This window comes from Bolinopsis microptera, chromosome 12 (assembly GCF_026151205.1).
Source record: "Bolinopsis microptera isolate Bmic1 chromosome 12, MBARI_Bmic_1.0, whole genome shotgun sequence".
Lineage (NCBI taxonomy): Eukaryota > Metazoa > Ctenophora > Tentaculata > Lobata > Bolinopsidae > Bolinopsis > Bolinopsis microptera.
The window spans coordinates 850736-867852 of record NC_087083.1 but is presented as its reverse complement, the minus strand read 5'-3'; the positions used below and the strand labels follow the sequence as shown (position 1 = coordinate 867852).

Here is a 17117-nt window from a genome sequence, read left to right as displayed (position 1 = left end):
ACAGTTGGTCAACCCTTACATATTTAGGTTCACCGAAGTACTAATATTAAGGAAATTATTGACGGATGTTACTCGTCTAAATTTCTTCGAAGTAGCGCGCGCCGCTTTCTTCTCGAAATGTTATTGGCCCGATGGCAAGTGCTACGAAGTAGCGCGCGCCGGGCCAGATCATTAACAATGGTCAAGGAAATTGTTTTGTTTGGGGACTGGTTTGTAAGCCAGCCAATGTTTACGAATATAATATTAATAACTTTATTACATAATTATAAATATATATCATAAATAGATCAAATCTGAAACACAAATTTGCACGCAGTTAATAAATTTATAGAAAAAAAGAAAATGAAAATGAAAAAAAAAAGGTTTATTGATAAAAACAAAATATGGAGCACTCTGTGCTTCCAACAGCCTTTCAGACTCGCGCTAAGTTTGTTAGGGACTGATTTAGGATATCGTAGATATTGCTATGCCATGTCATTAGTTTGGATATGTAGTGTTTGTGATTGTTGAAATCAATTAATTACGGTTTGTGCTGATAGGAAAATAGTGATAGTGGGGAATGTGGCAGTGTAAATATGGACCTGGAATTTAGGATGTGTGACTTATCCATTAATATTAGTTGCCGCTAGTCTGTGATCAGTTTGTTCTGGTTTTTTTGTGTGCAAATATATATTCATAGTTTATTTTTGTAATATCATATAATATATAGTACTTAATAATAACCATATGACTAATAACTGATTTACTAATTAACTAATTAACTAATTCACTAAACTGATATAATGACCGTTGTGTCCAGTAACTTTCAGACACGTTGTGACCTTCTTAGACCTGGAATATTATGTAATAAGAAACTGGGCCACGTGTCATCGTCATTTTCACTCTGCAGGTTCAAGAGCATGCGTTTTTGGTTTTGTAGCCGATTTAAAAAGGTTTATGGAAAAAAGTGTGGGTAGGGTGCTTACATTTGAATTTACAGCATAAATTGAGAGTAAAGGTCCTTTGAAGAACATCGAAGATCTGAAATGTGTGGTGTTGTACTCGGCTAACCAGGATGCTGCAGTCACGTGATCTGAGTTTGCAGTGGGTGCATTTTCTGGGATAGTCATACAGATTTGTTGAGGGACTGAGCTGCGGAAATGTTTGATTCGGTGCATGAGAATTAGTGTGTTTTTTACAATAACACTGTGCACCGTGAGTATACCATTGTTATTGAAAAATTGTTTTGTGTGTTCTGGCAGTCGACCGTCTTTGTAAAAGTAATTAATGTGACCTGGCATTACTGCCCTGATACCCTGTTTTTGTCGTGAGAAGAGTGATTCAATGTAATTTTTTGCTGCAAACCCCCATACAATTGAACAGAAGTTTAAATGCGATTGAACAAAACTTTGATATATCTGTAGCCTTATTTGAATCGATAGGTGACGTTTTATTTTATACATAATTCCTACATACCGCATCATTTTTGATGCAAAATTTTATTGTTGATAAGAATGATTTGAAACAAAAACGAAAAAGTTTTTCCAAAATTCACGTATTTTTGCTGACGTCAGCAACCAGCAGGATTTTTTGTAGCGTTTCTACGATACAGGGGGAGCTGGGTCATACAATGTATGACTTACTGGGCGGCGCTCAGCCTGTCATTCCGCCAAATCTCTATGGATATGATTATGAACATAGATATAATAGCCTTAGGACTAGGTCCCCAGGTAACGTATGACAAGTAATAAGCGCCGTGAGTTGGCACAGACTTTTTTTACCTGGAGACCTCAGGCTATCATGTTCATAAACGAATAGAGATTAGGCGGAATGACAGGCTGAGCGCGGCCCAGTAAACTTTTTTCGGATGATGATTAATCATTCTACAGTCTACACTCGACTGTTACGTGACTTCTTCAATCCGTTCTCTAGCCTTTTTAGAGTAAAAATTATGTTTATTAATTACATGTAGTTGTACATTATCTTGTAACTTTAAAATTAACTGTACGGTATAGATTCGATGTTGATTTTTTCCCGATCCATGACTCAAAGTGCCGAAGGCACAAAAGAGTCAAGGACAAGGGTTAGCGAACGAGGTTTTTTTTTGTATATGGTAGCTTTCGTCCGTGCGACCGTGCCTGCGTGCCTGCCTGCGAGCGTAGGTGTCGCCCACGTGTCTGCCTGCGCAAAGTTATTTTGCGCGAAAATCTGAATTAAACATTTGTTGGCGCGCGGTGCTGAAATGTTCAAGTACATTGTTAATTTCACCATGTACGCATCCCGCGCGCTAGGGACTAATTGATAGCATAGTATTATTATTTTGAGTTAGTATTACTATTTTGCACAGATCCGTGTCAGGTTGCATAAACAATAAACATATGGTTACATAGAAATATACACGATTTTCAAATTAAATATGGAATTATATCAACTGGGCGGCGCTCGGCTTGTCACTCCGCCATATCTGCATGCTTATAAACAGTAAAGACTGGGGTCCCCAGGTGGTATGGAATATGATCAAATACTCAATCACGGATCGGGAAATTGAGCGGCCATCCACAAAAGAAAGGCGGCCGCATTTCTTGTTATACTTTGCACATGCAACATGTTTCGCCAGACAAATTAAAAGTGCCATAATTTAAAGAATGTTTAACTTAACTTTAAGTTTATGTAAGGTGATAAACAAATTAATAATGCAAACTAATTGACTTATAGACAATTAATCAAAACGGCAGGGAGGAAATTGTTGATTCTTTATTGTTTATCGATCAGTAGAGCATACCTATAGCAAAATATATTATATATTAATATTGACATGTTATAACTATAAGGCATTGAAGTCTCATGATTAATATTTTAACTCTGGAATGAAATGATTAGCTTACCTGGGGGCCTCAGGCTATAATTATGTTCATAAACATAGAGATTCGGTGGAATGACAGGCTGAGCGCGGCCCAGTAATGATTAGCAAGATTGAATGAAAATGTAATTCATTCTATGATAAAATATTTCTATTCGGGAGACTTCACGGCAGTGGCGTAACGAAGGGCCCCGCTGTGAGGGGAGGCGCCAAATCTTTCATTGAAGCGCCCCCCTGTTCAACTTCATGTTGGCGCCCCTCCCTAAAAATAAAATTGAACAAATTATAGGTGAATTTATAGGATAAGTTAACGAGTGATACTTGACACACACTGTAAGTGTGTAACCCCATTTGATCGCGCGTGGCGGCCGGCCGCGGCGGCGCTTGCACGCTTCGCGTGCACGACTGCTAGTGGTATACAATTACGTGTAGCAAGGTGATACTTTGATTCACGATGCCGATCCTTCGCATTTCGCCGATCCGCTTTTGTGGTTGCGAGAAGCATTATTGGATGCGCGCGCGACGCAGTAGTGCATCGCGCTACAAGGTGATACTGATACTCGTAAAATATTTGTTTCAAATATCAGGACCGTCGACGAGTCCAAATCGTCGTTTTTTTATTAAATACTTTTCAAATTTTACAGAGTACAGCAATAGATGAATATAAAATAGAATCGTTCAAAATATCGCCCCCATCTGTAAACAGTAAAATATGATGGGCACCCAAACACGGTAAACACATAATGAACTATGTCCGCAGTAACTTGGACCCATAACTTGGAATGTGGGAAAATTTCGAAAACTTAACTAAAAGTAAAGTATTAGCAAAACTGCGCGTTTTGCTCTACTTCTAGATACACACGTTTTTTAAAGATTTTACCGGCGTATCCTCTAAAATCACCTACAACCTATGACTTAATTTGTTCAATTTTAAGGAGGGAACCAAAAGGGGAGGGGGCACCAACAGGAGGGCGCTTTTTCGGCGGGGGGGGGGGGGGGGGGGGGGGGCAACAGGCAACGTTACGCCACTGGCCCACTGCTTCACGGCCTCGTAATACCTTAAATGTTAAATACCCTAAAACTGGACATTATGACTATGAATGAGAAAATCAAGCTTGTTTTCTGGGGCAGGATAGTAGCAAATCTACTGTTATCGTTCGAATTATATTAATCATTTATAAAAACAGGTACGAATCCCGGTGCTATAACGGCACATTTAAATATAATCGGTACTAACATTAACAATAACATGAACATATCATTGTGATATTAATATCTAAGCAAATTTTTCTTCTTTTACAATAATATTAGAGCCATCGATAATTTTTGCCGCTCAGATTTGATCTGCCCTAAAAAGGTCGACATGTTTAAATTAAATGGTTAATGTTATCGGGGAGGATATCGCAAATTAAATGTTGACAAAAAGTAATTGTTCCAAAACTCGTAACTGTCATCTTCATTGAGACCCATTTTAACAGCGTTTAATTGTATATTGATCAAATACAAGCGCGCTAGCTGCTAGCATACTTGTATCATTTAATTTTAAATCAAATTTATTCGGATATATATTTATTGATTATGTATTGAATTGGTGATAAATAATAAAATTGTCTTTTCTCAAAAAAATTGTCTTTTCTCTCATTCCCTCTTCGATATTCTATCAGTGATCAAACTGTAGTACTGACAGTACTGATACTGAAAAGTATCAAGCTGAAAAGACAGTATGAAGCTGAAAAGAATCAAATTTACAATTCTTAGGAACAAGAATAAATTGCATTATGCATTACCTCCGAACGATTATAAACGTTTTTGAGAAAACGTACCTGCGATTTTAAGAAACAGTGACACTGAGTCCATACCATCTTCGTCAAGAAACATGATGGTTGGGTGTCATGGTAGGTTTGCCCCTCGCACGTGACTTGTTGCTTGTGATATCAGATATGCGTCTTGTATATATATATATCGTATATCATTATCAATATCAATATCATGCTAACGTGCGCTCGATCTAGGAAGTCATTAAATGAGATCGTTGGCACGCTTTAATTCAGACTTGGTAGCTTAGGAATTAGTAAAATGTAATTGCATAACTTTACCATTTGGCGCCCTTTGCCTTTGGTCCTTCAAGTTTAAAAAAGAAGTCTGGTATTTTTTGATGCCCCTCGGAGCTTTTTGTAATCCTAATTATTTTTCGCATCGACCGAACGTTAAATTGTCTGGTATATGGTACATTTTTCTGCAACATCGGATGATTGATGGTGCTGCATAGCATTAGCTAGCTGGGTTTGCGGAGAGCCTTTGTCTGTTGCTCTTTAGTTTTACAGCATAACAGCATTATGCATAAATGTCTAGTTAAATGGAGAAATTAGGAAGAAGAGGAAACCTTACGTTCTTCTATCCCGCCCAATCTCATGATTCAATTAAATACCGATCGCTGTGCAATACTTTATATTTACTAGCAGGAACCCGTATAACCCTAAAATGGTTCAAGACTCAAGAGACTAAAATAATTATCACCTATTTAATTCGCGTTTTTGACACCACTTGGGAGTCCAAATTTTGGGCTCTAAAACTCCTATTTCTTGACCAATTTTTTATTTTTTCTTGCTGATTTGGAGGCCATTAAAGCATTTGATCCAGTCAACAAAGTTTCAGTTGTATATTTTTTACGGTTTTTGCGGAAAGTCGCGTTAAAGTTGATGCCGTGGTGTCAGTAAAATGGTACGGAACCATATATATCGTCTCGCTTTATATATAGTAACTAAGATTGCTTGATCGTAACTGTAAATAATTTACTGGGCCGTGCTCAGCCTGTCATTCCGCCTAATCTCTATATTTATAAACATGATAGCCTGAGGTCCCCAGGTAAATGGAGAAATTAGGAAGAAGAGGAAACCTCACGTTCTTCTATCCCGCCCAATCTCATGATTCAATTAAATGCCGATCGCTGTGCAATACTTTATATTTATTGCTTGATCGTAACTGTAAATAATATGAAAAATATCGAACGATTGATGGCGCCGCATAGCGGGGTTTGCGGAGGGCCTTTGCATCACGCAACTCATGTCTTTACAGCATCACAGCTTTTGTAAACTTCTAGTTCAATGTAAAAAGATAAACGGCTGATAAATAATTTGATTTCAACCCCCCTAGCACTGATAGGAGGCTGATATGTGATACTGATAGGGGGTACCAATTAGTGTAATGTTATCATTAATCATATTAAGTCGGATAATTCAGAGAAATTAGGAAGATAATAAGAAACCTTAAGTTCTTCTATCCCGCCCAATCTCATGATTCAATTAAAAACCGATCTCTCAATCTCATGATTCAAATAAATTTGCCTGTTTGAGTGTTCTGAAACAAATTTCTTCGACTTCCTTGTTGCTTTACTGTTTGTTCTTCCTGCATTTAGTCTGGCGTCTTGTAAATTTTCCGTATTTTGTATTTCGAATTTTTCAGCCGTACGTGACCTTATCGGACCTTATTTGGACGGACATTAAATGAACATAAATAATTATGAACGGACATTATGATTAATATGAACGCTAGATACTGATAGAAGGCATTCAAAACCATCAAAAACCCGAATTTTTTCATCTTTTTTGACGTTTTTTAAAAATTTTAGCAAATGATTTTTAAATCCATTTTTCATATAGTAAGCAATAAAAGCAGTCGTTATTGTTAAGCAGTAAACATGTTGAAATATGTGTTTATGATCAGTGTCTTATGTCACCTATCAACTTCATCAAATGGGTTCGAAATGTTTGAAAAGTTCGATATGGAAAATTTTTGAAAAAAATTCAACGGACTTTAACTTGAACGGACATTAAGATGAACGCTAGGGCCTCCGATCCAGCGTTCAATTAATGTCCGTCCAAATAAATTCCGAAAACTATAAGGTAAGCGAATTGTTCATTCGCGAATTTCGTGACTCGAATTGTTTAATTTCGTTTACAAGACGCCAGACGGAAGAACAAACAGTAAAGCAACAAGTAAATTGAATCATGAGGTTGGGCGGGATGGAAGAACGTAGGTTTATTTTTCTTCCTAATTTCTCCAAAATCTAATAAGCGGAAAGCTGATGAACTATTGACTTATTCGACATATGATCAGTTATAACATTACACTAATTGGTACCCCCTATCAGTGCTTATTTACAAGTCCTGCGTTTACAAGACTTCCGTCTGGCGTCTTCTAAACGCGTTTCCGTATTTTGTACTTAATATATCACGTACCTACGGCTGAAAAAGTTCGAAGCATATTATACATATGTGCGAATTGTTTATTCGCGAATCGTGTGCCCCAGGTGTGCCCCAGGTGGTTCTGCCCGAGGTGTGCCCGAGATGTGCCCGAGGTGTGCTTTGTGCCCGAGGTGGTTCTGCCCGAGGTGTGCTTTGTGCCCCAGGTGGTTCTGCCCGAGGTGTGCCTGAGGTGTGCTTTGTGCCCGAGATGTGCCCGAGATGTGCCCCAGGTGTGCCCGAGTTTGTGCCCGAGGTGTGCCCGAGGTGTGCCCCAGATGTGCATCGGCAGATTACCGAATTGCCGCGAATCGTGACGTTAATTGATTATTTCCTTCTCCGTCTCGTTTAGAAATAGATGCTCTCCATTTTTGAGGGACGGTTATTATACTTTCACGATTAAAAATGTGAAGGCAGTTAAGGTCCTCATTTGCGACCATAGGTAGTTCCCTGTTGATTGGGCGACATCTGTTCGACAGCGACATCTGTCCGACTCAGAAAATAGGTTATTCGGACAATAGTTTATGTCGGATCCTACCGTACGATTTTCTTGAAACTTTCCATAAAGTATGGTGGTTATAGGACGGATAATCTGTGTAAGTTTGAGCGAGTTTCTATGTGCCAAATTTGAGATATCACCTTAAACACAAGAAATATCTCCAAATCGGTGGTTTGCAGTAGTTGAGGTTCCGCAAGGCATATATCTGGAGATCCAACGATACGATTTTCTTGAAACTATTTAGATAGTAAGATAGCTCTAGTAAAATAGTGCTGTTGGACAGATGTCGCTGTCGGACAAATGTCGTGTTACCTTACCCGATTCCATTGACACCATCAAGATAACTAGCCCCATATCATCGAAAATTTGATTACGTTTCCATAATCTGAACGTGACTATAATTACGATAAGAAAAAGTTTCAAAGTTTTGGTCCTTCAAGTTTAAAAAAAGGTCGGGTCTTTTTTGGTGCCCCTACTACTACTACTACTAGTACTACAGCCCCCTGGAGCTTTTTGTAATCCTTAATATTTTTCGCATCGACCGAACGTTAAATTGCCTCGTGCCCGGGATATGGTACATTTTGCTGCAAAATCAAATGATTGATGGCGCCGCATAGCTGGGTTTGCGGTTTGCGGAGGGCATTTGTCACGCAACTGTCTTATTCTTTAGTTTTACAGCATAACAGCTTATGTAAACTTCTAGTTAAACTTAAATGTAAAAAGATAAACGGCTGATATATAATTTGATCTTAACAGCCCCCTTAGCACTGATAGGGCCAGGGGGCTGATAGGGCGTACCAATTAGTGTAACTGTAATGTAATTACTGATCATATTTCGGATAAGTTAATAATTCATTGCACTTGCAGCATTCCGCTTATTAGATTTTGGAGAAATTAGGAAGAAGAAGAAACCTTACGTTCTTCTATCCCGTCCAATCTCATGATTCAAATAAAAACCGATCTCTGACATTAGCCTGTTGCCTGTTTGAGTGTTCTGAAACAAATTCCTTCAACTTCCTTGTTGCTTTACTGTTTGTTCTTCCATTTGGCGTCTTTTAAACGCGTTTTCCGTATTTTGTACTTCGATTTTTTTTTCAGCCGTACGTGATATAATATATCACGCACGGCTGAAAAAATTCGAAGCATATTATGCGAATTGTTTTGTGGGTTTATAACCTACTAGGACGCGCGCCGAGTTGGACTCGTCGACGGTCCAACGCGACGGTGAAACAAATATTTTACGAGTATCACACGTTAAGAATTGTTTAATATTTGCGAATCGTGACGCTAATTGTTTATTTCCTTCTCGTTTGGATACTCTCCATTTCCGAGGGACGGTTATTATACTTTTATGGTTACAACTGCGAAGGTAGTATAGGTCCTCATTTGCAACCAATCCATATAGGTAGTTTCCTGTTGATTGGGCAACATTTCTTCGACAGCGACATCTGTCCGACTCAGAAAATAAGTTATTATATTCGGACAATAGTTTTTGTCGGATCCTACCGTATGATTTTCTTGAAACTTTTCATAAAGTATGGTGGTTATTATAGAACGAATAATCTGTGTAAGTTTGAGCGAGTTTCCATGTGCCAAATTTGAGATATCACCTTAAACACAAAAATATCTCCAATTCGGTGGTTTGCATTGATTCCAAGGCATATATCTGGAGATCCAACGATACAATTTTCTTGAAACTATTTAGATAGTAAAATAGCTTTAAGAGTTAAGACAAATAATTTGTGCAAGTTCGGGTGAATTTCTTTGTGCCAAATTTGAGGTATCAATTCAAACACAAGAAAATAGTGCTGTCGGACCTTCCCCGATTCCATTGACACCATCAAGATAACTAGCCCCATATCATCGAAATGTTAATTACGTTTCCATAATCTGAACGTGACTATAATTCAGATGAGAAACAGTTTCAAAGTTTTGGTCCTTCAAGTTTAAAAAAGGGGTCGGGTCTTTTTTAGTGCCCCATACTACTACTACTACCACATCCCCTTGGAGCTTTTTGTAATCCCAAATATTTTTCGCATCGACCGAACGTTAAATTGTCCGGGATATGGTACATTTTGCTGCAAAATCAAATGATTGATGGCGCCACATAGCTGGGTTTGCGGTTTGCGGAGGGCATTTGTCACGCAACTGTCTTACTCTTTAGTTTTACAGCATAATAGCTTATGTAAACTTTTAGTTAAACTTAAATGTAAAAAGATAAACGGCTGATATATAATTTGATTTCAACCCCCTTAGCACTGGTATGGGGTACCAATTAGTGTAATGTTATCACTGATCATAAGTCGGATAAGTCAATAACTCATCAGCTTTCCGCATATTAGATTTTGGAGAAATTAGGAAGAAATATAAACCTACGTTCTCCCATCCCGCCCAACCTCATGATTCAATTTACTTGTTGCTTTACTGTTTGTTCTTCCGTCTGGCGTCTGGCGAATTGTTTATTCTCGAATCGTGACGAAATTGTTTATTTCTTCTTGTTTAGATGCTCATTTCTGAGGGACGGTTATACTTTCACGGTTAAAACTGCGGAGGCCGTACAGGTCCTCAATTGCAACCATAGTTCCCTGTTCCATTGACACCATCTGCATATCATCGAAACTTTAATTACGTTTCTATAGTATTTTCTGCTTCTCCTTCTCGTCAATATTAAACCAAAACTGTTACTCCCGCGTAGGACCGATGATGCTGATTTTCCTCGTCATCGGACTCATACTTCTACCAGAGGGCCACTCTGTAATACAACCTCACGACGATGCGATGAGAAATCTCTTTTATCACACGGGGACTTGCAGCACCCAAGTTGGTTTATTAAACACTTCTAGATTAGCGTCATTGACATTTTAGTTAGCATTATAACATGATATTTTCATTTAAATGACTCTCCCGTTCTTTTCTAATCGAATCACCCCTCAGCACGCCAGGGACAAGGAAACGGACCCTCATTACTACTCCTCCAACTCAGGAATGCCCCACGACCCTTCCGGTCTAGGTTTCATGGCGACGCACGGCACACATCGGTTCGTGGCGATGCATGAGCAGACCGCTTTATTAGTTGGAGAGGGTAAGCATGGTGTTTGGAGATTTCAGGAGAATGGGTTTATCAGGGTTTATCGGGGACGAGGTAAAAAAGGAGTACCGGAGGAGAAGAAGGAAATGGTTTTAATTGACGCGAGGGACTTGAAAGATATTAAAAAAGGAACGCAGTCCAAAGAACAAAAGCAGACTGAAAGATTACTTGAAATTCTAAGTATGAATTACAAGAATATCGACCCTAACCATAAGTTTGATTACGCTTTTGGAGATGAGGTTTCGGAGGAAGGATGGCTGAATTGGATTGATTTGCCGATCTATCACCCTAAGTTTGGGGAAAAATATGATGATCATGTTCCTATCGAACTTCCTCTCTATTACTGCCAGGTATGATTTGGTTATATGGTGGACTGAATTTGTTAATACATATTATTGCCATTCAATTTCATGAACTTTTCGACACGGAAAGAAAAATCTATCTCCTTGAGCCTTTACTTATCAATTCATCGGACAGAGAGCCATGATTTCATTTTTAATATTTTCAGATGTCAAGTGCAGACTTTCCACACATGGGAGTCACGTGGCACATCATGAAGGCACAACCTAGAGCTAACGAGGTCGGTCCTCTTGGTAAGCGAGCAGGGGTTGATGTTCGAGAGAACTTTAACGATGTAATCCGATTCCACCGCTTCCCCGATGCGGGAGTTTGGGCAAACATTGGTCAGGGAAATCCTGACACTGATAAGATGCCTAAAACGTTGAGGGAGCTGACGGAAAGGGCGCAAACCGTGAATTGGCAACGGATAGACCTGGAGAAAATAGATATTGAAGTGTACATTATGGAAAGATCTTACCATAATGCACCTGAAACATACCTCTCAATGTTATTTGTTATGGAGGATACCAGTGGGGAAACACACCAGACCTACATTCGACCTGATGGGAAATATTACGAGGGTTTGATGAGAAGAAACCACGCGATTAAGAACACAGTGCCGGATAACTTTCCAAGCATACCCATTGAGGGGGAAGCTGGAGCAAAACAGGTATTTAGAAGTCTGCACTGTCAGTTTCTTGCTTCATGATCATGCGAATAACACTAGAATGATCTTTAACTCACCTGTAACCATAAATCAAAAGAGATGCAAAGATAGTGCAATTTAAATTTTGAATCATTTATTATCCGCATTATATTGTAGTTTTGATATTCTTGGCTTTTGCTCCCTCAATAGTATATAATCCTAGTAATTATAAAATCTTGTAAGCTTTTATATAAGACTTTCAAACCGGTCAAGATAATTTCCTCTCAATGTATGATATTCTCATTAATTTAGGTTTACGGATTAGCAGCGTACGGACATCACCACATGGCTCGAATTGCCAGTGGTTTGACAGGCGGTGGCTGCCCTAACAAAGGTGGTGATGTCTCCGTATACCCCTGGGGGGATGCTGGTTCTGGCTGGCCCACCAACTACGAAGAAATCACACCACTTTGCGATGGTTTTGTGATTGATATTAAGACTTGGGCTAACCTGGATAGAACGTGGAATGACGATGGAATGTTCCTTGGAAACGCTGGTCATGAATTTGAGGAGCAAACTGAAGTGATATATCAAGCTCATGCCAACTTTTACGGGAGATTCACTGATCCGTGGAATGCAGGGAAAATAAATCCGTACACGTTGGATTTAACGGAAGATCACAAAATTCAGGAAAATCCTGGAACTGACTTTTCCGCAGTTCCTGTGGTTGATTTTACCATTGATTTTGGTAAAATTGGCAAAGTGAATGACTATGTAAATGTTGAACTGGATCTTACGGAGAGGCAGTGTATTCCTGATGAGTTGGAAAACAAATTTGATGGTGTTGTAATAGACGAAGAGATTGTGAAACTAGTTAATCATTCGATTGTGGACTCAGATTATATGCATAGAATCCGAGAGTCTTTATTTAACCACACAGGAGCTTGTAACACTCAGGTTAGTTTCTGTTATCTGATCTATTTTTATCTAATCGCAGTTATCTAATCGCAGTTCTTGCAAGTTTGACAGATAAAACTTATCCCATTTAACCTTTTGGAGATCTTGGAATAAATTTTTGCAAAAAAGTCTTTGAAATTAAAATCTGTTTCCATCCAGTGAATATGAAAATATAACCGATGTTGCTTTGAATGTGCCATTTTCTTGATTTTAACTGAATTATCCTTTAATTATATTTAGTTATCCTTTAATTATAATTAATTGTCCTTCAGCATGGAAGAGAGAGGGACGATCCCTATTACTACCATTCCAATTCGGGGATGCCTCACGACCCTTCCTCTTCTGGTTTCATGGCGACACACGGCACACATCGGTTCATGTCAATGCATGAGCAGACCGCTTTGTTAGTTGGAGACGGAAAGCATGGGGTCTGGAGATTCCAGGAAAATGGTTTTATCAGAGTTTATCGTGAGCAAGGAAGAGAGGGTGTTCCTGTGGAGAAAAAAGAAATGGCGTTAGTTGATCTGAGGGACAAAGAAACGGCTGAACAGGACGACAACATTAGAAAATTACTGGAGATTCTTGAAGAGCACTACATGAACATTGACCCTAAATATGAAGCTGAGTTTAACTACACTTTTGGAGATGTAGAGGTATCGAAGGAAGGATGGCTGAATTGGATTGATTTGCCGATCTATCACCCTAAGTTTGGGGACAAATATGATGATCATGTTCCTATCGAACTTCCTCTCTATTACTGCCAGGTATGTCATGATGAATCTAAGAGCTTTTTCTTATCTTTTTGTGATATTTCGCGAGTAATCTTTAAATTTCTAGTATTTTAAAATACGTTTTCTGACTGAAAATATTGCATAATATTCTCCGCTTATGAACATGTCATCAGTCCCCATACCTATAACTCACGAAAATGGAGCGCATATCCCAACATTAGAACAATAGTGTTTGAATTTCATTTGGCTCATTAGTCATAATTATGACTCATTATGACCCTTTTCAGATGTCTTCACCAGATTTCCCACACATGGGAGTCACGTGGCACATGATGAAAGTGCAGCCAACAGCGAATAAAGTCGGCCCTCTCGGTAAAAGAGCTGGTATAGATATCCGAGAAAACTTCAACGACGTCATCCGATTTCATCTATTCGACGACGCTGGAGTTTGGGCAAACATAGGTCAGGGTAACCCGGAAACTGACATGATGCCGAAAACTCTTGAAGAGCTGAGACAAAGAGTGCATACTGTAAACTGGCAGAGAGTTGATTTAAATAAAGTAGATATAGAAGTTTACGTCATGGAGAGATCTTACCATAATGCACCTGAAACATACCTCTCAATGTTATTTGTTATGGAGGATACCAGTGGGGAAACACACCAGACCTACATTCGACCTGATGGGAAATATTACGAGGGTTTGGTGAGAAGAAACCACGCGATTAAGAACACAGTGCCGGATAACTTTCCAAAGATTCCCATGGAGAAAGAAACTGAACCGAAACAGGTATTTACAAATTTTAGCTGTACGAATTTTACCTTTAATAAAATGACCACATTAGCGACAAGAGAAACGCCATTGTCGGACGCGAGGAGAGTGAGGCCTCCTCAAACAACATTCAATATATTCCTTCTGTAACGTCCTCAATAAATGTTATAGATTTGTAGTGTTGTAATTAGTTTAAAACATGTATGATGCATATTTTCAATTAGACTGTTACCTTTAACAATATCACGTGACATTTGATTATAATTCCAGGTGTACGGCTTGGCAACATTCGGACATCACCACATGAACAGAGTCAAGTTCGGTTTAACGGGCGGTGGCTGCCCTAACAAAGGTGGTGACGTTTCCGGTTACCCCTGGGGGGATGCTGGTTCTGGCTGGCCCACCAACTACGAAGAAATCACACCACTTTGCGATGGCTTCTTGATAGATATAAAGAGCTGGGTTAACTTGGATAAACCATGGAGCGAGGATGACATGTTCCTTGGAAACGCTGGAAACACGTACACAAATCAGACCCAAGTGCTGTTTCAAGCACATGCCAATTTCTACGGCAGATTTACGGACCCCTACAACGAAGGAAAGACAAATCCACACGAGATGGATATGACGGAAGATCACGAGATCCAGCAAGATCCGGGAACAGACACTTCGGAAGTTCCGGTGGTTAATTTCACTATTGACTTTGGTAAAGTAGGCGAAGTGAACGAGTTTAACGCTGTCATATTGAATCTCGAGCCAAGACAATGCATGAAACCCGATGAGGAATGTATAATGGAAATAAACGCAGCTTTCAATCACCCGACCGAAAAGTACGGTTACGTCATATCACGTGATACTTACGTTAGGCTAGAAGCTGATGATAGCAATCTCCCGGTGGTATCGGCAGGGTACCCTCTGAACGTAGCTGAACAATGGCCAGGAATTGAGGGGGTTGTGGACGCAGCCTTTACTGACTACAACAACGGTAAAACATTCTTCTTTGTTAAAAGCGAACCAAGAAGGAAAGTGTACAGCTGGAATTGGAATGAGTCGGAGATGGAGATGGATGGAGAAGATGAAGGGAGCACTGCTTTTGCTGGTCTTCCCCAGGGTGAAATCAAGGGAATGGCAAGTTATCGCGACTATGTCGTGTTTATGTTTGAGAACGAGTATTACTTGTGGATATCACAGACTGGACTCCACGAGGAGGCTCAAAAATGGGCCTCTCTGACTGGAGATAAATCAGTACATGTGAGTGGGGAATTCGATGCTTTTTTGAGTGGATATTTCCACACAGGGAGTCAAGAAGCAGTGGAGAAACATGTACTTGTTCGTGTAGATGGTGATGAAATGGTGAAAGAATACTCTTATCGTCGGTATGAAGAAAACTCGGATCTTCAGATGTGCGCTTAGGAACCCCAAATACGAATTAAATAGTTTTCAATGTTCAATTACAGATTGGAAATGTTTTTGATTTTATCACGTTAGGTATATAATATTTTGTATGATTATATTACAACTGGTTATAATCATTAGTTATAACTAATGATTATAAATAAACAAACACATATATCAAACACATGAAATGATTTATAAGCATAAATTAATTCAATCGTTTTTCAACAGTTTTAAAGTTAAGTTACTGTGTAGCCCTTTTCAATGATTTAAAGTTTTAATCTTGAGAATGTTCTAAAACATATCATAAACATTAAACTATAATATTATGCTAATACAAAAAGGTGAAAGGAAACGTTTTTAAATATTACTAAAGTTATAATATTTAATTTATCCGTAGCTTAATATGTAAGCTTAGTTAAACTTTATAAAATCTTATTTATATTTATCTATGTACCTGTATGATGGCCGAGGAGTGTCATTTTGAAAATTTTAAAAAGATTTTAAAAATGAGACTCCTCGGCTGGTCATGGCCGAGCAGTACCAAACAATATGACAATCAAATGAGTCTCCTCGGCCATGGCCGAGCAGTGTCAAGACCAAATAATATGACCGAGCAGTACCAAACAATATAATAATTTGCATTATTATGGGTTATACAATTTTAACTTTTTCATCAAAAGCTGCGAATTTTAATTTTGTAATTCTAAATTTATTTGTCCGTTGATAAAAGATGGATGATGCAGATGATTAATCATTTTAGCGCTAATTTCGGCCAGCACAATTTTCTTCAAACAAATAGATATTAAGTATCCTTCCCGACCTCTGATTGCAACAAAAATTGGTAAGCTTAATCATAGACTTACAAGGAAAGTGTCCGAAAAGTTTAAAGCATATCCAACCATCAGACATTATGTTACAGCTAAAAGCAGCGTATTTTGCCCCATTTTGATTATTATATCAACTCCGATATCCACCAAATTTATCGAAAAGTTGTGAAAGCCCTATTGGAAGGTCGTCGCCAATTTTCAGAATGATCTCATTCAAGAAACTGAAGATATATCCAAATAATACGACAAAAATCAACGAATTTGGTCAAATTTGGTCAAATTACGCGACTTTTACAGCTAATTTTGCTCCAAAAGCCGCGCACCATCAAATATGGCATCTAGGCGAAACTCACTGATCTTTCTAAAAAGGTATGACAAATTTGGTATTGTGAAAATTCTCACAGTCTCTAGAAAACAATGGTACAAAAATTTTAAAAATCCGACCGAGCAAGTTTATTTTTATGGTGCACCCCCTACTCTAGCTACAAGGGCATTGAACGACTATCCGAAAACTTTAACCCTACCCTTCTAATCTGATCCCAACCCTAACCTGAATTTGTACAATAATTGTTGTGACCCAAACCCAATCCCCAACAAAAGCATTCACTGAAACCCTAACGAGAAATTATACCAACTTCCTTATTAATAAGGTCATTTCACGTGATCGAGACAGTTTTTCGCCAATATCTTTGATCTTGCCAAGGGAGCACTTTAACCTTATGTCATGGCAATGGGGGGGGGGGGGGGGGGTGATTCAGAATCAGCGTCCGAAAATACATCGA

At 38.8% G+C, this 17117-nt stretch overlaps 1 protein-coding gene across 1 annotated transcript; it reads left to right on the top strand.

Moving 5' to 3' along the window:
* Window positions 1–10255: 10255 nt before the first annotated feature.
* On the top strand, window positions 10256–15848 carry LOC134824022 (uncharacterized). The gene is made up of 7 exons (XM_063835670.1): window positions 10256–10399; window positions 10514–11017; window positions 11176–11676; window positions 11965–12609; window positions 12882–13373; window positions 13628–14128; window positions 14381–15848. Exons 1-7 carry the CDS (start codon window positions 10280–10282, stop codon window positions 15521–15523), a joined length of 3906 nt encoding a protein of 1301 aa, XP_063691740.1. The 5' UTR covers window positions 10256–10279; the 3' UTR covers window positions 15524–15848.
* Window positions 15849–17117: the final 1269 nt, after the last annotated feature.